The sequence below is a fragment of the Mercenaria mercenaria genome, chromosome 9 (assembly GCF_021730395.1).
Source record: "Mercenaria mercenaria strain notata chromosome 9, MADL_Memer_1, whole genome shotgun sequence".
NCBI lineage: Eukaryota > Metazoa > Mollusca > Bivalvia > Venerida > Veneridae > Mercenaria > Mercenaria mercenaria.
In genome coordinates this window covers 25,318,485-25,341,580 of record NC_069369.1, presented here as the reverse complement: position 1 = coordinate 25,341,580, position 23,096 = coordinate 25,318,485, and the positions used below count along the sequence as shown (strand labels likewise).

Here is a 23,096-nt window from a genome sequence, read left to right as displayed (position 1 = left end):
TCCAAAGGAACCGTTATTACAATGCATTATTACAACCGTAAAACTGATGTTCTGTGGGTGTTTGTTATTTGTTGTTTTTTGTTGTTGATGTTGTTTGTTTTAATGTTTTCTTTGATTTGTTTCTATTTTGTTGCTGTTGTTTTTGTTGTTTTGGGTTGCTTTTGTGACAGCAGCCATAAATCAGTATAAGGTTTATTTAAAGTTTGAAAAAATACATAATACTATATTTAGAAGATTTGCTTTCATTGCTTTATATTACCTTTTCAAAGGAGGAACTGAAATCCTTTAGGAAGACCACTCGTGTTAACGAACTAAAAGCTATGTTTGTTTAACTGTGATGGTAGACCAATATTATACTAAAGCTTATGCTTATATTCTAACCATGTTTTATTACAGATTTCGACAACCTATCAATACAAGGCACAATCCTTTCAACCTAGAACGTTTATTGTATCGTTTAAGTACTGACATTTACCTTGAACTGTTCATGTGGTTACTGACACCAGTGCAACGTCACTTGACATTTTTGGAAACTAGATTGTCCAGCTTAGTTGTGTTGTTACAGTTTTCAGAATACAAGAATTTATTGTATTTTATACTACTAGTATAATTGCATACGGAGCATATTAAGTGATTTGCCTATTATCAATACTAGTTCACTATCTTACTTGTGGTACTGACATGTTTATTGTTCAATCTCTCCTTTCTATTTCATATTACACGGTCTTCATAGACCGCTGATAGTCATTTATTATGATACGAACAAAACATCTGTTTGAAAGTAATAGTAAAACCAATTTTATTTGGCATGTGTTTTTGCCAGACTGCACTTTTGTGAACTGTTCAAATTGTAACCTGCTCCTGCTGCTTCTATGACTCAAGTGTTCAACTAATACAGGTTTTCTTTAGAAACGCCCTAGGATAATGCATAGTTGTCTCTCAGTGTTACTGGAAACCTATACGTATCACTTTAACAACCGTCATTACATCTATGTTTATGAGCTTTATCCGCCCGCGACATCTAAACTGTCCAAATTTTCAATAAATGATTCACAGTATCAGAATAATATCTGCATTGAACAATATTGCCAATTATATCTTTGTGAATAAATCATCTTAAATTGATATATGCTAGACATATTTCTGATCTTGCAGATTGATACTGAAACGTAAACAAAATTCTGATTAACTATCCATTGATGTCGAAATGTTTTTCAGATGATGCCAAGTGGAGACATTTTAATCGAACAGAAAAATGGAAAACCTACAGGTCGCCCTACACGAACAAAAGAAAATGTTGCAGGCTTGGTTTGATTGAGCCTGTTCATTGACGGTAGTGGAATGCAAAGTCAAAGGGCAAAACATTTTTTCACGTTTACCGAAAAATAGGTTGCATAGGAGTTGTTTGAATATTGATATGTAGTGTTTACTTTAAGAGTAGGTACCAAGATAATTTATGCTGAATCTCTTCTTTTTTTCAGAACCACAAAGTTACTATTTGCTGACTATAATACGGAAATTGACAAAAAAATCAATTCAGGTACATCCGCCCGCTTAGCAAAGTAGTAACTGGGTCGTGAGTTCGATCCCCGGGGGAGACGAATGTTCTCTGTGATAAAATGGCATTGTGTCTGAGATAATTCGTCTATCACCTCTAATTCATGTGGTGAAGTTGGTATTTACTTGCTGAAAGTGCAACAGAGCTGGTGCAGAATTTAGAAACACTGGTCAGGTTAACCGCAAGCCGTCACAAATCTGAATGTATGTTGAAAAACGGCGCTATATCAAAAACAAATTAATATAGGTACGGTATGGTTCCTAAAATTTTATTTTTATTTAAATAAGATAAGGTGTTAGTATATATACAATAGACCGAATACAACACTGAAACAGTGTTTTGGTTACTTTAAATTAAGTAGTCTAAGCTCTTTTAGACATCTTACTAAATTTCTGCGAAATTGCTCCTGTCCCATCTTTCAAATCAGTCAAAACTATGTTATCTCCTAAAATTACTAAATTATTGCGGAAAGAACTTTGAAGAAATATTCAAATGCTCGCATATTATAAAACTTCAGAATTTATTTTAAGTTTTAAAATCCACGTGCACTATTTGAGCTGAAATTTAGATATAATCTGATTTGCAACATATTGAACGCTACATATAAAATTAATCCTTAGTTAGAAAAATAGACTTTTAGATTAGAAGACACAGTATTTAACAATACACATAGTACATTGTTCTTTTCCACATGTGACATAAAGGTGTATATGTAATAAACATGTAGGATTGTTACTGGTGTAACTGATAGATCTCTTAATATCCATGTCTGCGTTCTCACATAGTCAATAAAATCTAAGATGACCAGATTATGGCATAGAACGCAACCAAGCAAAATTGCAGCATACCCGTTTATAAGACTAGTGTTTGTCTTACAGTTTTCTTAGTCGTGCCCTTAAAAGTTAGGCTCTTGTTGCTCTGACTTCAGTTGTTGAGTACATTGGTGTAATTATACCTTATATTTACCTTAATTTTATGTTTTACCTGTTATTTTTGCACTAATGTTAGAGCCTTTCTTAGCGGGGATTTTATTTACATTGTGTTGTCTAACTTGTTGAAATTAGGGTAAGTGCGAGGTTGGCATGCCCTAAACGCGTTTAAACCCCCAGTTTCATTTATATAGGTTCCAAGGCGGTATCCCTATTTTCAACTGGTTTTTTGTCTGTCTTGTATTGTCTGTTGCGTATGTTTTCTTGTTTGTTGTAAGCGTTTTTTCCTCCTCCTCACTCCCCCTATTGCCCCCCTCCTTTCCCCTTGCATTTGCGCTACTTCCTTTTGCATCCCCTCCCCCTTTACTTTGAGTAAGTTTTCGTGGCTCCCCTTCGTTTTGGCTGCCGGAATTCTAAGACGGTTCACGATTGTTTTTTTTTTGACTACTTGTGTGGGTGTGTTTGTATGCTTGTGAGTCTAAAACGGTGCCCTACTGTTTTCTTATGTGTTGCTTGTTCGTTTTTCTATGTTATTTAGTTGGGTGTGGCTGTGTGTTTATCTTTGGTACATGAGTGTCTGTGCTATTGTGATTTACGTTGTAGTGTGACTGTTATTAAGGAACGCGGCTGTATATTCGTCCTTGTTCAACTTTCCCCTTCAGGTTCCTTTAACCCCCCACCCATGCCGGCCCCATTTTGCCCCTTACCATTTCCTCTCCCTCCATGTATATTTAGCATAAATTAATATATACTTGTTGGATGTTTGAAGCAACCCGTCTGAAATATTTTTCCATTGCAGCTTCTTTTTGTTGTGGGTCTACTTTGCAAATGCGTTGCTCTGGGGCTGTGTTTTTAGTGCTTGGTGATTCCGAGAAATCTACCCTTACCTATTATCTTTTGTCTAAGAAATGTGTAGAATATGCAATACCACTGACCAAAGAAGCTCTTTGCCCTGACGCCCCAGCACAAGCTGAAGCGAAATTCTATTATAAAGATGCATTGATTTCAAAATATAAGTATATTCAAAAACTAAAGTTGAATTCACATAATTTGAATGTCCTCAATATGTGTAGGATTATCGCTACAGTAAAATCTTTTCAAAGCACGATTGGGAATACTTTCCTATATTTCACACTTTAAAGATTTATCATCCCTGCCAAAAAAACTAATTCGTGCATAAAACTACTTTTTTCTCTGGATCCGCCTATGTATTAACGGGGGGAAATCGTGTGCAAACAAGGCAATTCACGTGCTGTTAAAACATGATTTTCATTTCTGAAATGTTTTCCCAGGGACGTATATGTATTTCTCCGCAAATTGACATCTGTTATCTGCGTCTTGTTTCTTCCATAATAACCATTTTTTTGTAGCATAAACCATAGAATGTTTTGCTGTATCAGTTACCAACGCCAAATGCACTGCCCCCAACAATGTTCGTACTCGCTTCTTCCCTTGTTTACTCACCTTTTAGAAATCAGTTTCAGTTTTTGTATATAACCGTGAATGTTTAAGAATCTGCAGACGTTAATAAACAAAAAACGTGTATTATCTCTAAATTCATGATGACGATTTTGGATTTGTTATGATGATGATCGGTGTCGCAAATGATCGAGCGTTCTATAATGATAACTTTTTGTCTTACGATACCACTGACAGTCTCCGAAACTGCATGCATAAATCATGTAAATAGAAAATCTGCTATTACTCTTTCCAATAAAATGTAAAGAGGAGGGTCAAATCAAGAGAAATCATCCTGTCTTTTCTTTTCATTTTGTTCAAATATTTCTCAGTGAATCAGTTAAGTCAAGAGGGTCATAATGGTACTTCTCTATGAGTTTTACAGCTCAAACAGGAATAGCAAGAAACTTTTCTGCCAAAAATCTAACCTTCAGATTAACATACAGTCATGTAGGGAAAACTAATCCCTGGCAGCCATGGTTTATTTTTGGTTTTTGACAGTTTGATAGAGCGTCTCCCGAGGAACGTTTCTGTGATTTTTTTCAAGTCAATCCAGTGGTTTAGCATGAAAATTGCATTTGGAAAAAAATGAATATAATGAACATACTTCGTACTCAGGACACAATTCAAAACCAATAGTTTTAGACAAGAAAATTTATTGAAGTTACCGTTACATTCAGTCATGTAGTTTGATGATTCAGCCTTGTAGAGGGTCCCTCATTTATTATTTGTGTGAAAATATTTTAATATCGAGGAAGCAGTTTTAAATAGGCCGACTATGTTCATAATTGGGTTTGAGTCATCTGTTGCTTGATTTCGATTATCAACAGTGCACAATTGATTCTTCTATATAACGCATATTCTATCTAACAGGTACTCAAAATACTTTTATTATTACCTTTTACCACATTTGAAAAGTTGCTGATATGCAAGTGTTTAGGACAGGGGCGTGTGTCTAGTATATTCTTTTGAGAATAATTGCATACATTACCGTTAATGTCACTTGAACAAGTTTAAAATTTACACGTTCTTCCTGATTTTACTGTAGCTGTAGATAAACTCCAACACAGAAACGTCGTATACTTTTACCAAGGGACTGAACCACTAACCGAAATTGATTCTTAGCAAGTAGTACGCCATAGTCATCATGAATGCATGGTGGTAGAGATTCAAATTAAAAGTTTTGCACATAATGTATACTCCAGTTATTTTTGTGTTACTGACAGTTCCAAGCTTGTTGCTTAATATGTGCCTTTGTAGATTTATTTAGCCCTCGTTGATTGCTGTCCGTATCATTTACTTTGTTAATGTATTATTGAGCAAACATTTTGTATTTTATTCATCTATACATCCATAAATACACTGCTTTAAGATTTCTCTTTGAAGGGATGCGCTGATTTGTAGCGTAGCTATTCCTTGGATTATTCGACCTTTGCCCTTATTTGTCACAATAATTAATAACCAGAATTTGCGAAACCATTTTTATTCTTTCCTTTAATCTACAATTACAATCCGATCCAAAAGTTTTCCTGTTTTTTTTTCAAAATGTAAAATCGTTCCTATGTTTACCATAGGCTTCATTTTCAAATGAAGAGGCAAATGCCGCTGTAATTTAAACATTCAAACAAGAACGCATATCAGTTTTAGAAAATTGAATAAAAATATTATAATTTCCGGACAAACTGGATTCTTTGTCTATAAAACATATATATATATATTGAAATCACTCAATTTCGAAAAGGCAAATATTTTCACTGTCCCCATCCGCTTAATTATACAGTTTGTGCTGTGGCTGTGGTTCTAGCTAAAGTAGCTTATGGATATGTTCATCAGAACATGAAAACGTTCAATCAGTATTAGTTACGAAATGTTAAAGCTAGCCTGTAAAATATTCAACAGCATGATTTTATCCGAAATGGCATTATCCAAACTAGGCACACTTTTTAAATGTGAAATCTAGCTTACGGTCTACATGTCAAATTGCAGTTGATGACATTCTTCTATACTAAACAGGTTTTACAGTAAAAATTCAAGACGTGCAACAAAATCAATTCGACACTATACAATATGAGGGTAACAAAACGAATAGGAACGAATTTACTACACACCCTTTATCTTTATGGAATATAATGATCAGCATTATTCCCTGAGAGGATCGGGGAATGAAAAGCTTTCTGGGGACTGAAAGCCAATACAATAAGTGCATAGACCTACTTATTGAGCGGAGAATTTCTTCTATGAATACAAAGTTGACTCCAACAACAACTAATCTTGTGGTCGATCTTGCAAATAAAGATTTTGTCGAACTTAATAACCCGCTTTTAAAAGACAATATGATAGGAAATATTAAAGATTTTTATCATTTCCAACTTTGTCTGTTTGACGAACTTTATCATCCCGCGACATCTACAATGTCCTATGTTTCACTAAATGATTCACCATATCAGAAAAAATATCTCGATTGAATAGTGTTGCCCATTACATCTTATAGCTTATAAACAATATTCAGGTGATATATGCCAGACATGACTTATCTTAGAGATTGAGACAGAAACATAAAAGAAATAGATCGAAAAGTCATAGATGTTAAAATTTTGTTTTAGTAAATGTATAACGGATACTTTTTTATCAAAATAGAAGGAATTCTTTTGCAAATATAGTGACTAAATGCGCCAGAGGAGAGAATTTTGTTTCATATTTAACCTGTGACTTGAAGACTTTAGAATAAATCATTTTTGGAAAGATAGGGACAAAATGCGCCAGGGAAGACTTTGCTATCAAGAGACAGTGTAGAAGAACAATACATTTTCCTTGCAAATATAGGACCAAAATGCGCCGGAGGAGAGAATTTTGTTTCATATGTGATGTGTAACTTGAAGTGGCGGAGTCAGAACGGATTCTGTTAAGTCTTTTGCGAACACAAATTATTCCCAAAAGGTAAAACGGATATTGATAAAAAAAAAAGTATGTATGGGTGGGCCTTTTGTTTACAGTAAAGCATGTCCATAAGGATCACATGTGGGAATGGCAAATGTTTTACTGTCACTGAATGTCATATTGGCCATATCGCTCTATTTAGAGGTTTATCAATTCCGCTAGTACGCACTAGTAATCAATATGGAGCATGTAGGTGATTCAGGAATTGTTAATGAAGAGCAGTGTTGCTATAGATAGCTGATACTGGATTATAAGGTGATAACTTTTGTCTAACGATCTTTTGACAACCAAGAAGTCGCAAGTATTGATGGATATTTTTCTACCTATCCAAATCGATTACACCCTTCTTGTTTCAAGTTCGTGTATTCTTAGCTACTTAACAGCAGTGTAATACTTATATATTTCAAGTGTTTAATCACATTAGAAAAACATGTGCAAGTCACAATAGTAAAGATTTGTTCCATTATAGTGATAAATATATCCATTTTGGCAGGGCCACCATTGTCTTGAAACAGTCCGTAAATTATGTAGTAAATTGTCAGTCGTATTTTTGTACTGTAACGGCCTACTCATTTCGTCAGGACGAAGCTAGTTCCATTTATTTTTCCAGTCAAAATACATCTCCACCGACATATCAATATATTTTCATTGAAATTCGACGAAAAGTCAGATACTGTTGCTCTAAGCAGTATTTCATCTTCAAAAAAAGATATGATTTCCAAGCAATTTGAACTGAAATTGCTTCGACAAATATATATTTGTCGAAATGGGAGGAAAATATAAAACAGAAAGTACAACGTGGGATCCGGTTCTTTTCGTCTCTCAGAGGCATTGTCATGCATTATTATCGACATTATCACCAGCAACTGCGTCTATCTTACTAGGATAGTCCCGCGATATGAAAATTGCATGTCTGTCAGGACATTTTAAATAGAACACCTATGTTAACTGTCCTGTATTGATATTCATGTTATATTCATAAGTAATGGAAGAGAAAATACTCAAACAATAAATATCATTAAAAGCAACATAAGAGTTATCTCCAGCGAAGAAGTAGTTTTGGGGAATTACATTAAAGACGGGCTTTATTTTGTTTAAGAATCCGGAGGATGGACCACGAATCGGAAAACAATTCAATGTCAATGTCAACAGTCCAACCCGGACGCTGTTTCAATACTGAGTATTTGAATAAGCATGAAAGCGGTATATGAGATTTTTTATAATTATATGTTAATGTCTTTACTGATCTCCAATTTGCGGAAACAATTAACATAATATCTTAGTTTTTAGAAGATCTGTAATGACATATTACTGTTTACAGCTAAACAAGTTTTAAAATGTGGCTGCGGCACAGCAGCCCAAAGACTGGCCAGAACTATGAATATACTACTTAATGACGTCATTAACTAGGTGGTGTTTGACATGGTAAAATATACCGATACGAAAGTCTTAGGTTCCTGACAGAAATTGTAAACTAAATTAATTATAAGTGTTTCCATACACCTTTCCAGCTTAAATTAATGCAAACCTCTTACTATGAATGGTTTGAACCCAACGAGAATGAGTCCCAGATAAGGAAACTTTCTCAATTACTGTAACATATGATATCAATAACTGTCTCAATAACTTTATGATTTAAATAACTACCTCAATTACTGTAGTTAAGTACTGTGATCTGTGATCAATACTGTAGTTTACGATATAAGTATCCGATCCAAATACTACTAAGTATTGTTTGTTTGTTTTTTATCTAAATTTTTAATTTCTTATTTTTTATATTTTTATATTATTTTTATCCATAGTTCATTTCAGTACATTACAACTTTCATAAATATAAATTACAACTAGCTAAAGTCGTGATTCAGTTTCGCTCGCGGTGTTGGTACTGCTGTCATCGGAGTGCGAGCTACTGTCGTCAGCCAAATCTATAATGATGGAATCCATGACATCATCAATGAAGTGGTCGTTGACTTTGTATAGTTGCACAACCTTGTGAACATCCTCGCAGGCACTGTGCCACCTATCTTCCTCGATCTCCTCAAAAGCACCGGCGGTGATCTTATGAACGTCGTCAAGTCTGAAAAATAATAGAATCGACATTAAGGTAAGCCGTCTATCATTAGCATCGAGAGTTTTCGACCTATTTCGGTATATTTCGTTATTATATGCCCTTCTCAAATGGGCTTATTTGATTGTTCCAAATGAGTGCACGCGCGGGTCCGCAAAAAGCGATATTGATCTGCAAAAGTGTAATAACTCTTGTGATATCACTTTTTCTTATATGTATGAAATATAGGCCAGTCAAAATGAATGCATTTGAGAAGGGCATATAATATAACAATTATAAAAAAAAATGCATATTGACCTCAACATAGTCAATAACTGTATAATATAACATAACGTTATGGAAAGTATTTCGACTGTTTTCGTGGCGATACGTAAAGTGGCGAGATGTATTCCGTGACATCACGTTATTTGACGAAATAAACCAAATAAGTCGAAAATTCACAATATTAATTATGGATGGCTTACCTTAAAATGTTTCAAGTGTTGTGTTTTTCGAACATTATCAAAATTATAAACGTATTTAGCGATTTTGGCATGTTTGGCCCCCATAATATTTACCAGCTGGCTTACCTTAAGGATGAATGTATGTAAAATAGAATTAATAGAACGCGTATACTTTGAATTTATTCGGAATAATTTTAGTCAACGTCGCGTACGAAACTGAACCACCAAAAAGTGATATTTCTCTGACTAAGAATGTCCTTCAGCTGGCTCCAGAGATGATTTCGATGGCAATGAAGTCTGGATGGCAGGGTTGCAGTCGAAGAACTTCATGACAATTCTCTCTGATCAGCTGGTCTATGGCGTATGTGGGCGGGGGACTGTGAGTCCGTGCTAGCTCCTTCGAAAACTCTCTAACACTTTAGAACAACAAAATGTTTTCGAACATATACGGTTATGGGGGATGAAAATCCCCGAGACGGTAACGTCCGTATATAGTTATTCGTCTTTGTTGTTTGCATATAGGTCAGACACTGCTATTAATTTTTCCATAGGCTTACATTGTAAAAAAATGACTCTGTAGGACCCCCTCAAAACTTTTGTTGACACATGAGGTGCCATTTACCCTGTCAAATAGCCTTCCAGACACCAAAAAATAACATTTTTACATGGGTATGCGCAATCAATTTTTTTTTCTATTTGCATTCAGAGGCAACCACCCTCAACTGTGCATGGAATTTAGTGGTGAATTCCAACGAGTACTTACTTCACTAAATTGCTAATATCAGAGTTAAATATATAGCCAGGCAGCTATAAAATACTTCAAAATGCACAGAAAACATTACATTTCCAGATTTTAAGGATATTTTCATGATTCAAAGCAACACATTTTTAACCAGTCAGCTGAAGTCTCATTGAATGCTACGGGTTTTTCAACCAATCCGAAGCCGGCAAATAATAACAACATTTGACCTAAACTGAGGCATTTTTTTCAATGTTTTCCGGTTCCGGTTTATGCACACACTGCAGACTAGTTGTCTGCATGAACATCCGAACACCCCGAATCAGTCACAAAAATTCGTAAACTGCGCCAACATGATTCTTTTACTTCTTTTGTCGTAATGAAAACTGTACATGCAACTGAAAAACACTTTTAAAACAGTAAGGAAGTGTAAAGGCCGTCAAGTTTCTGCGTGGAGTGCAAACAAACAAAAAAATTCCTAAAGCCAGTGCGAGAACGCGGTGAATGACGTTATCGTCACGGCTTCCCGTAAATTTGTAAAGTATGATATTCGCTGTAAGAGGTATGCTGACACTAAATGTAAGTTTTAGTGGTTTTGATAATATTTGAGCTAAGTTTGAAACTCAGTCATTTCGGATGAACTACTATGTAAAGCTGAATTTAAGCACGACCTTCTGTATACAATACATTTCATTTCATATACCGAAACCTAGAAGTCAGTTTCGCATATGGGTCATGATCAGTCAATAATTAGGTCACTAAATACAAAAATTCTGCTCATTCAATAAACATAATAAAGACAATATTTTTTCTCCAACATTCATGAAACCCCATCAGAATGTCTGTTTGCCAATGGTCTACAACAAAGACACAAGTATCGTAAATCATCTCCTGTTCTATCAGTACTCTACATACATTGCTTTGTTTGGCGCCGAGTTTCCTTTTGCTGCATATTGCAGCAACTTTCATACTTGTAACCATAGTGAGAACAGACTAATCTATTTACGGCGTGCGCCACTGTCGTATAATTACAAAAGCTGATACTGCACAACTTCACGCTCACTGATTATGAAGTACTACACTATGGTTTCAGTAGTTTAAACACTTTAAATAAAACTAATCGTCTGCTTTCATGAAATTATTTTACCTGACTTGTCCCCGTTTATCGAGGCGTAGCTGTCTGACCCTACAGGCGTCGTCTGCTAACTCCACGCCTGACTAATTTCAAAAAAATTATAGGTAGTTTGTTCAATTGTCTAGAGAATTTATTTCACAACGGCCCGGGAAGTGAACCCATTGTGATCGAGATTCTGGCCTTCAGTAGACATATGTATCTTTTGAAGGGGGCTCATAGTTTACTACATATTTTTCATTTTGAACTCATTTCGGATGAAACCAAGGCCATATTTTTGTCCCAGGTCCGATACTGGTGCCTGTGATAATACATTGTATAACATAATGGAATAAAATCAAATAATGGTGTTCCATCTAAACTAAGAATCAATGAAGCCATAAAATATATCAGCTTTTAGTTGTTTAAAAAATATTTCCTATTGTTACCCAAATTATGCTCTATTGAACGATTGCTTCAATAGAGATCGTCACGCGCTTGATATATTACACATAACATGAACTACACGGATAGGGCATACATTAAACATGTACACAAAGTAAACTTTAGACGGGTATTCATTTATGCATGGAATGTTTAAACATTATACAAAGACGGAAGCTATTTTATGTAAGTGCACTTTGTTTTGCCGTTTTTATTGATAAGTTATTTTTATTGTTGTGTTTAGTAACTGCATGAAAACTGACTTCTGACGAATAGATTCTGCTATTATTGTTGCTTGGTTACGTTCTATGCTTCTACAGTTTTTTGTAAAAAATTTTCAATGACAGCTTAGTGCACCAATTTTGTAAATATATTGATGAACAGAACAGAACACTTAAACTGTACATAGATTTTCGTCATGCATACAGTGCAACCTCTGTAGAGCAACACCCTTTGGGAGATACAAATATTGATTGTTATGTAGAGGTTGTTGTTCTGGAGAGGTAAATTTTATAGTATATTTCAGCTTAGAGAAATTTTGATGATGTTGTTATAGAGAGGTTTTTACTTAAAGAGTGGGCCGCTCTGGAGAGGTTGTACTGTATATACATGAACATAAACACAATGAACATAAATTAAAATTCAGGTCACTGTAAAATATAGCAACTACAATAGATATACCAGTAGTTTGCACACAAGTTACATAGTGCTATGAGGGTGGTCTTACTTAAATTATAACAAAGTATTAACTCTTTTTGTCCATCATAAAAGTGTAATTATACCAGCGTCTGGATCTGCATATCTTTGGAAATTTGAATGCAAAATATTACAATTTCTAACCCAGAACACTTATCATTAGCATTTAAAGATATAAAATACCATAGCTTTTTCATTCATAATTAACTACATCGTCAAGTAAAAATCAATAGGCAATACTGGGTCATTGAAATCCGATATCACGATCCATGCGTAGTCGGTGTGTAAACCGGAGCCATGTCTATGGAAGTAAAATCTGTAAGAAGATCTTTTGGAAGCACAGAATGCAACCAAGCAAAAATAATAGCAGACTCGGTTTGACTGAGTCTGTTCATGAGAGGTAATAGAAAGTGCAACACCTCTCACGCCCCCTACCACCGGCTTATGCGGAACTCTATTACACATGTTTTGAATGGAAAGCGATAGCTGTCTTCAGATGTTGATATAGCACTTTTATGCTGTACATATATCAGTATATTAAGTGCCTCTACTTGTATGTGCAATGCTCATACATGTATTTTAGCTCACCTGAGCCAAAGGCTCATGGTGAGCTTTTGTGACCGCTAAATGTCCGTCGTTCGTCGTGCGTCGTGCGTCCATCAACAATTTCTAACAAAAATCTTCTTCTTGAAAACCACTGGGCAGAATTACAACAAACTTCACAGGAATGATCCTTGGGTAGTCCCTTTTCAAAATAAATTGTTCAAAGAATTGAATTCCATGCAGAACTCCGGTTGGCATGGCAATCGAAAAGAAAAACTTTAAAAATCTTCTTGTCCAAAACTGCAAGGCTTAGAGCCTTGATATTTGGCATGTGACATCATCTAATGGTCCTCTAGGAAGATTGTTCAAATTGTGCCCCTGGGATTAAAAGAGGCCCCGCCCCGGGGGTCACAAGTTTTACATAGACTTATACTAGTATAGGAAAAACCTTTAAAAATCTTCTTGTCTAAAACCACAAGGCCTAGGCCGTTGATATTTGGTATGTAGCATTGCCTTGCGGTCCTCTATCAAAATTGTTAAAATTATAACCCTGGGGTGAAAAGAGGCCCTGTCCCGTGGGGGGAGGGGGGGTCTCAACTTTTACATAGACTTATATAGGAAAAAATTTTAAAAATATTCTTGCCTGAAACTGCAAGGCCTAGGATTTTAATATTTGATATGTTGCATTGCCTTGTGGTCCTCTACCAAAATTGTTCAAATTATATCCCTTGGGTGAAAAGAGGCCCTGCCCTAGGAGTCCCAAATTTAATATAGACTTATATAGGGAAAAATCTTCTTGTCTTAAAGTTCAAGACCTAGGCCTTTGATATTTGGTATGTAGCATTGCCTAGTGGATCTCTAACAAGATTGTTCAAATTATGCCCCTGGGGTGAAAAGAGGCCCCGCCCTGGAGTCACTTGTTATAATTATGAGTTATATAGGAAAAATACTTCAAAAATTATCAGATCATATTTCCTAGACTGTTTAATTATAATTACCTGATGACCCCAAGCGATTGACTGTGACGTTGACCTACTGACCTACGTTCTTGTTTTATAAGATACAGCCTTGATATTTGGATGACATGTACAGTTTTGCACACCAATCTTAAAACTGACCTTCAGTGACCATGAATGTGACCTACTTTCCAATATTTTAGCATCATTTTGCCATTTTAAACATGTGGCTCATATTACTCAGGTGAGCGATCCAGGGTCATCATGACCCTCTTGTTAACCTTATATACGGTTCTGTCAGCTGATATGCAATGCTTTCATCTGATTGTGCGGTATATTTAACTTTGTATGCGATCGTTTTAACTGTTTATGTTGTGCTTTCAACTTTATATGCTTCGCCTTTATCTGTATATGCGGCGTTTTTAACTTCGTACGAGGGGTGTTTGGAAGTTTCGGGACAAGTGCCCTACATTCTTATTTTTAGCTCATGGTGAGCTTTTGTGCCCGCTCAATGTCCGTCGTCCGTCGTGTGTCGTGCGTCCGTCAACATTTTCTTTAAAAAATCTTCTTCTGGAAAACCACTGGGCAGCATTACTCCAAACTTCACAGGAATGATCCTTGGGTGGTCCCCTTTCAAAATTTTTCAAAGAATTGAATTTCATGCAGAACTCTGGTTGCCATGGCAACCGAAAGGAAAAACTTTAAAAAATCTTCTTGTCCAAAACTGCAAGGCATAGAGCCTTGATATTTGGCACGTGGCATCATCTTATGGTCCTCTATCATGATTGTTCAAAATGTACCCCTGGGGTGAAAAGAGGTCCCGCCCCGGGGTCACAAGTTTTACATAGACTTATATAGTAAAAGACTTTAAAAATATTCTTGTTTAAAACCACAAGACCTAGGCCTTTGATATTTGGTATGTAGCATTGCCTTGTAGTCCTCTGCCAAAATTGTTCAAATTATGTCCCTGGGGTGAAAAGAGACCCTGCTCCGGGGGTCTCAAGTTTAACATAGACTTATATAGGAAAAAATCTTTAAAACTCCTCTTGCCTGAAACTGCAAGGCCTAAACTTTTGATATTAAGTATGTGGCCTTTCCTAGTGTCTCTCTACCACAATTGTTCAAATTATATCCCTAGGGTGAAAAGGTGTAAAAAGGGGCCCTGTCCTGGGGGACCAAGTTTAACATAGACTTATATAGGAAAAAAAATAAAGATCTTCTTGTCTGAAAGTTCAATGCCTAGGCCTTTGATATTTGGTATGTAGCATTGCCTGGTGGATCTCTAACAAGTTGTTCAAATTATGCCCCTGGTGTGAAAAGAGACCCCGCCCTTGGGGTCACTTGTTATAATTATGAGTTATATCGGAAAAATACTTCAAAAATTATCAGATCATATTTCCTAGACTGTTTAATTATAATTACCTTATGACCCCAAGCGATTAGGGATCACTTAACTGTGACGTTGACCTACTGACCTACTTTCTTGTTTTTTAAGATACAGCCTTGAAATTTGGATGTCATGTACAGTTTTGCACACCGATCTTAAAACTGACTTTCAGTTACCATGAATGTGACCTACTGACCTACCTTCTTAATAATTTAGCATCAGTCTTCCATTTGAAACATGCGGCTCATATTACTCAGGTGAGCGATCCAGGGTCATCATTACCCTCTTGTTTAATACTTTTACACAATTCTGTAAAGATACATAGTTCCATATATTGTATTCAGAACGGGGATCCCGTGCGATCGGAAAAAAGATTAATGGCGACATATATCAGACTGTTAGACCATGTCTGAAGGTCACAAAAAGACATGTCGCCAGTCCGAGTTCCGCGACTGGACCGATCTATGACGTCATCAAAATGGCGGCCAAGTTTGAAAATATAACTTTGCGTAATTCATTATCTATTTACGTTACTCAGCAAAAGTTCATCTTATTATCTTTGGTTTTCTAACCTAGAATAGTTGTTGTCAATGAAATAACAATATTGAAGTATATAAGCAATTAAATAATGTGAAATAATAATAATATACCTTACACCACCCACTTTATTTCGACAGATCATTTTGTTGTTGAATATGTTTGTTTGGTATATGCTATACCATCAAAATGTACGAATATCATCATATTCCAATAGTGCTGTGGCTGTTTATGTGTGCTAAAAATGAACACTGTACCAATTTGCTGGCCCTTCATTCGTATCGCGTTGAACTCCACAGTGACTTTAACATTCGCACTTAATCAAATGCAATGATCAGAATTCCTACCTTTCTTCTACCGTTTCTTTCTCGATAGATATGTTTTATTTTGATAGAAACCTTACAGGTTAGGATTAATAGTTTCCATAGGTTCTCAAAACTTTATTGAACAATAATGGAGTCTTTAAACAATAAAGAGAACGGTTGCCATATATTATTATTAGCTATCTGATTCTAATGGGCTAAGAGTAGTCTACATAATTATATAACCCGTGTAAGAAGTATTTTAGTTTTCTTGATGTTTAATGTATAATACAACGGCTGCAACCTGTAAATGTTATTATTTATAACCCCGCCGATAGTTGCAGTTGGTTTGTGAATACATGCGTACATGTAAGGGTCGAGCACATAAGATTCTGTGACGAGTTGGAAACGTGACTGTCCTTGACATGTTCATATTGGCATTCTTGTTTTCCGCGGAAGAACCCAGAATCACGTGCAATGAAATGGGTATGGACCCAATAAGATCTTGATTATCAGCAGTAATTGTTACTGGTCCTGTAAGTACCAACCTGAGGGATGAGTATCATTTTTCCCTAAATAATTTAGCTGTAGAGGAATGCTTTTGTTTGTTAACCTTTCCGTCCAAAAACTGAATTGCTATGTATTCGTTTCATAGACAATAGCTTTGCGTATTTTGCGTTTATTGCCGAATTTAGACGTAGTTGAAATATTGTAAGAGTTTTTGATTGCCGTTTGTAATGTTTCACAAAGAGAGCATTAACCTCTTTCAACAACTAATATTTGCGATTGCCTGTCTTGACAGAAAACAAACAGGCTTTTTATACGTTCGAAGAGAGCGTAGTATGTTACGCCGGTGTCCGTCTGTCCGCCCGTCCGTAAGCAATTTCGTGTCCGCTCTGTGTCTCTTGAACCCCTTGAAGGATTTCAAAGAAAATCGACACAAATGTTCACCACATCAAGACGACGTGCAAAGCGCATGTGTTGGATGAACGCTTCAAGGTCAAGGTCACTCTTAGGGATCAAATGTCATATGAATCTTGTTTCGTGTCCGCTCTGTAACTCTTGAACTGAATGAAGGATTATAAAGACACTTGGCACAAATGTTCACCACATCGAGCCGACATACAGAGCGCATATTTCGGATGGCTGGCTTCAAGGTCAAGGTCACACTTAGGAGTCAAATGTCATACCTTCGGGCGTCTATTGCTCCGTATTGCGGTGTTCTTGTTTCCTAAAAGAATCATTATAACACTTCTAGTTAGTACTAGGGGCATTTGTTTATTTTCAGTCACATTCGACTCTATTGTTGTATCAACAATTATCGTTTCGTATCTAATTTTAGCGCGATCCTTAAGCGGCTCTATCACAATATCTTCCCAAGGTGCAAAGTCAGTCTATGTTAGAGAAATCACAATCATCATATTAAATGCGTTCTCGAATGGTAGGAAAGACAGTTGCGTAAGCGCTAGTGCACATTTTACATTTTACGTTCAACATATCATACCCGTACATAGTTTCCATATCGTGCAAAGTTGTACTACTGGAGCTTAGTATTGTTGTGATCAGACATTTTGATACACATTTACAGGTATAAAACAGTAATATTTAAAACAATACAGAGAAGATATTAACGAACAGATGTTAAAACATTGTCAAGAAAACAAATTTATTGATGTGTTTCTTACAGCGGCTTAACAGTTTCTGAAATGATTGTAAATTCTTCACAGACATCATGTCAGTTTTCACTGAATGCTGTGTATATTTTACGGAAGAGTGATATTTCATGGTTAAAGGGTTTCGCGACGACACATCAATTTGAATGGGTCCATAGCGAAGATATACGAGTGTCATAAGAACAGCAACGAAAAGTAGAAAGTAACTTATAAATGTGAAAGATGAATTATATATAGTTATACTCTTTTATTCTATAGTTATGTCCAGCTGTGTTAAATAGCAAGACAAAGGTCACCAGAAAGAAAAGAGTTCACTCATTCAGAAAGATACGTTAAAAGGTCCAAATGTAGAATTATATTACAGACTATAAATATATAATTTTTGAAGGGTCGTGAGTACAAGTCCCTGCGAGGTGATGGTGCTTTTGGTTATAAGTTGGTCTAATCTATTATTACTGTTTTCAGTTATGTAAGATTATTACTATTAGATAATTATCAACAGGTTTCTATTTTTGATTTTCATTTAATTACGAGGCAGCATAGAAATTAGTTCATCAAAGCTTTTCCTTTATTTCATCATTGCATAGTGATGTAAATCTAGAAAATCCTCATTAAACATCTTTACCTTGGCTAAATATATAAACTAACTGTGTAGGCCTAAACTGAAATCACAATTAACCATTTGTTTTAAACAAACTTCCAGAGTTTTAGTAGCGTAATATATTCATACTGTGTTTACTTACACATTAATTAGTATGTAGTATTTAAACCTTACACACTACCTTTCATACTCGCAAACATGTTTATTGTATAATTACATTTTATAATTCCATAAATAATAGGAGATAATTGTTCATATATTCAAATATGAAATTTGGGCATAATATATCTTTAATATTGTATAAATGACGTTACTTTTATTCAAAATAACATAATGCTAAATAATGATGTATGTGTACGATGTAAACTACAACAAACTTCACATTCAGCACCAAAAACAAACAACTCCTATCAGTCATTTGAAGATGATGATATATTTTTAAAAGATGGCCGCCATTTTGATGACGTCATTACTCGGTCCAGTCGCAGAATTCAGACTGGTGACATGGCTTAAAATGAACTGCAGACATTACGGAACAGTTTAGTATATGTCGCCATCAATCTTTTTTCCAATCGCACGGGACCCAAAATATGGCTCTAAGCGAATACACTAATATACCTTTTACTCATTCTCAGAAGCAAATTTACAAAATTAAAAATAACACGCTAATTATTATAACCTTAACAACGTTAGGTAAGCGGCGTGAGCGGTACAATTAAATGTACAAATAATCGCAGAAAGTCTGTGTCGTAATGTGGGACACAAAACACATGTCATATTTTCTCAAAATATTCCCCAGTGTACCTCACACACTTCTCGTGTCTGTGAACCTAAGATTTAAAGCAGCTTTTGAAGTTTTCTGTTGGTATTCTCCTGAAACACTCCCGAACAACCATTGGCAGGTCTTCGACGTCGTCGAAACGTGAGCCTCTCAATTCGTTCTTGATGGCGGGGAAAAGCCAAAAGTCACATGGTGCTAGGTCTGGAGAGTACGGGGGATGTGGTATAGTTTTAAAATCTAGCCCAGCTAGTGTTGTCTTGGTAACGACAGACGTATGGGGTGTTGCGTTGTCATGGTGAAGATAGAATTTGCCGACAAGCTCCAATAACAAAAATGTCATTATTTCATGTGTCGCTGTTGCAGGATCATCAATGACATCAGTGTAACTGACAGTGACAACACATGGGGGAATGGGGAATGTAGAAATATACAGCCTCAACAACAACAACAACAACAACAATTAAGTCAACAGATCAGGAAATGAAAATAACATAGGATGCTCGTAATATGTCGTAGGTATATGATCTAACAGGCCTATATACTGATAAACAAAGATAACATAATAATATACATGATATAGACATAACCAACTGCTTAATTTTTATACTGAAACTGAATAATTTGATTAAACGTCTATATATTCAATAGTGTTGTACATAACAATAATAATGATGATGATAATAACTTTATTTAAACAGTCATGACCGCATCCTGTCCCCTGAGGCCATTTTATCCTATTGCCGATACGCACAGACGGACTGCATATAGAGGTTCAAACCCCCTTGTTAATGGTGCCATCACTTACTATTTAAAAAAAAAGAAATACCACACACTGCCCTACCCAAAGAGTCTGTACCAGCAAGTACATTTAATTTAACAAACCTTAAAAACATAAGTGTTGAAATGTAAAAATTTCCTGCAAATAAATTACTATATACCTCCTTTTTGAAAAGGATTCAATTCCTATAAACCTACTTTGACTTAATTTTTTCTGGGGGTATAGGTTCAAGCCCCACTGGGACCAAATTTATTTCTTTATATTCCTTTTTTATCAGTACATGTATAATGACATGAATTAGTATACATTAATGATCCGCACCATGAGAAAACCAACATAGTGCATTTGCGACCAGCATGGATCCAGACCAGCCTGTGCATCCGCGCAGTCTGGTCAGGATCCATGCTGTTCGCTTTCAAACCCTATTCATGCTATTGCAGTTAGAGATACCGTTAGCGAACAGCATGGAATCTGACCAGACTGCGCGGATGCGCAGGCTGGTCTGGATCCATGCTGGTCGCAAATGCACTATGTTGGTTTTCTCATGGTGCGGCTCGTTTGTTATGCCGATTTCTTTGCATTTATTGTATTATCATTAACTAGTGATTAACCCTTTTAATACCGTGCTAAATTTCTATAATGAACTTGTCCATCATCCCATTTGGACAGTACCATTAATTGTTAAAAGGGGTGCTTACAAATAAGATACTTGCTGAATATGCAAAGACAAAACCAATCGTGTCCAGCATGGTAAGAGTTAATTTCCAAAGGCATTTGATGACAACAGCTAAACAGAATGCATAGCAAGATTACTTTTTTCGTGAAAGCTATTTGGATCATATTCCAGACAGACTCTGATCATTGAATGGTGTTCATTGATTATTTTTAAATTTATTTTGATAAGTATTTAGATGACCTTAAATCTTTAGATTTGAAAGAATTATGCGTATAGACACATTTTCGTGTTATCATATACTATGATTAATAATAAAGTCTTTTGCGAATGCCTACATACTAGTATCATTTCATTTTCAGACGCATTGGTTGTGCTAAATTGAATGTTTGTCAGACTTTGATGGGAGTGATTGTAGAGAGCACCTGCCGATCAGCATGACAAACAGAAAAGTGTTCATCTGGTTTCGAATATTTGGAGGTATTATTGCTATGGTTACAGTATATATCCTGATGTTCGTTAATATTCAGCTAGACTTAACAGGATATGTACCAGCACCAATCTCCTACACTTTTGAAAACATGAAGGATCTGTTTCGCAGATCATCAAATATAACAACAGGTAGAACCAAAACTACTAATAGTATGATTCTTACTGCCACTGATTTCTATGACGGTGTGAAACCTGATCGGGAGCAAAGTTTTAATGCAAGTAGTTCTAAGCACAATAATTCTTGGAAATACATTTTATGGTATAATCCACCGGATTGGATGAACATTGAACATGAAAATAACATGCTAACATCACTCTGTGCGTTTGACAATTGCAGAATGTCAACAAATCAAACAGATATACAAAAATATTCTGCAATTATATTTTCATTTAGAGAACGATTGACTCATGTGCCCCCAATTTCACGGAAAGATAGGAATCCAGACCAAGTGTGGATCTTTTTCTATTCAGAATCACCAGTTCATCACGGTAAGGTTGCATACAGGCATGAAAACTGGAGAGATACTATGAATTGGTCAATGGGTTACAATTTGGATGCTGATATTTTTCGACCGTATGGAGTCCTAGAGATGAAGAAGGAAATTTTAGAAAGAAATTATAGCGCTATATTTCATCGTAAAACAAAACTTGTGGCATGGGCCGTTAGCCATTGCGGAGCACCCAGTAAACGGGATGACTTTGTGACTGAACTGGCCTCTTATGGAGTTCAGATAGACATATTTGGTAAATGTAAAGACAACAAATTTAAAACACATGAAGAACTATTTAAGAATATAAGTAGAAACTACAAATTTTATCTAAGTTTCGAAAACAGTTTGTGTAAAGATTATGTTACTGAGAAGTTTTTTTCATATTACAATTTGGATGTTGTTCTTATCGTAAGAGGAGGATTGGATTACGACAAGTATCTTCCTAATGATACGTTTATAAACACAGCACATTTTAATTCTGCTAAGGAACTAGCTAGCTATATTCTCAGAGTCGGTTCTTCCGAGGAATCTTATACTAATTATTTTCGTCAAAAGGATAGATACACAGCTAAACATGTATTCCAAATTCCGTTAACCACATGTAGTCTTTGTAAAAAACTTAACAACCTGAATGAAAGCAGAAAATCGTATGGAGATCACGTGTCCTATATGCACGAGAATACGTGCTGGAATCCCACAGATATATCACAAACAACATTGTCATTATCAAAAATTGTACCTTTTATATTATTAATAATACTCGTAGTTATTTTGAGCTATAGGCGTTTGAAATTTTTATATGAATATTATTTGAATAATTGTTCCAATATTTGAATTAGTCATTTCTTTTCAAAATGAAACAGTGAATAAAGATATCAGTATTTTTCAGCTCCTCTGATATTCATACTTGTTGCCTTTTCCCTTGACCTTTATGCTAGTAAACTTTATATTACATTATAGTGCGTTTTATTCGATCTGGCGGGGCGGAGTTAATCTCTGACTTATGCAAATAATGGTAATCTCAAAAAACGAGCAAAATAGGTAGAGCCACATAGTGATAACAGTGTAAGGTAGATGGCGGGTGAATAAGAAATCAGGTTGCCGAATATACTACATATCCTACACAATAAACAGTGGTCCGTCGCGAAACCCTGCACCGCCAGGTCGATTGAAATGCACTATATATCATTTTTAGCTCACCTATCACATAGTGACAAGGTGAGCTTTTGTGATCGCGCAGCGTCCGTCGTCCGTCGTCCGTCCGTGCGTGCGTTCATGCGTACGTAAACTTTTGCTTGTGACCACTCTAGAGGTTACATTTTTCATGGGATCTTTATGAAAGTTGGTCAGAATGTTCATCTTGATGATATCTAGGTCAAGTTCGAAACTGGGTCACGTGCACTCAAAAACTAGGTCAGTAGGTCTAAAAATAGAAAAACCTTGTGACCTCTCTAGAGGCCATATTTTTCAATGGATCTTCATGAAAATTAGTGAGAATG

The 23,096-nt window shown here is 35.7% G+C and overlaps 1 protein-coding gene across 3 annotated transcripts; it reads left to right on the top strand.

The window, feature by feature from the left end:
- The first annotated feature begins 11,720 nt into the window (after positions 1 to 11,720).
- On the top strand, positions 11,721 to 22,485 carry LOC123546747 (3-galactosyl-N-acetylglucosaminide 4-alpha-L-fucosyltransferase FUT3-like). 3 transcript variants are annotated; one of them, XM_045333273.2, is made up of 3 exons: positions 11,721 to 11,873; positions 19,527 to 19,675; positions 20,977 to 22,485. In XM_045333273.2, the coding sequence occupies exon 3, from the start codon at positions 21,052 to 21,054 to the stop codon at positions 22,429 to 22,431; it is 1,380 nt and encodes a 459-aa protein (XP_045189208.2). In that variant the 5' UTR covers positions 11,721 to 11,873; positions 19,527 to 19,675; positions 20,977 to 21,051; the 3' UTR covers positions 22,432 to 22,485. The 3 variants fall into 3 exon arrangements, with proteins under 3 accessions (XP_045189208.2, XP_045189209.2, XP_045189210.2); XM_045333274.2 differs by having other exon boundaries at positions 19,527 to 19,679; XM_045333275.2 differs by lacking the exon at positions 19,527 to 19,675 and having other exon boundaries at positions 11,738 to 11,873.
- The last annotated feature ends 611 nt before the right edge of the window (positions 22,486 to 23,096 follow it).

Bases quoted from the DNA above. Each gene is read 5' to 3' on its own strand.
- LOC123546747 (XM_045333273.2), top strand. From the start codon at position 21,052: ATGACAAACAGAAAAGTGTTCATCTGGTTTCGAATATTTGGAGGTATT.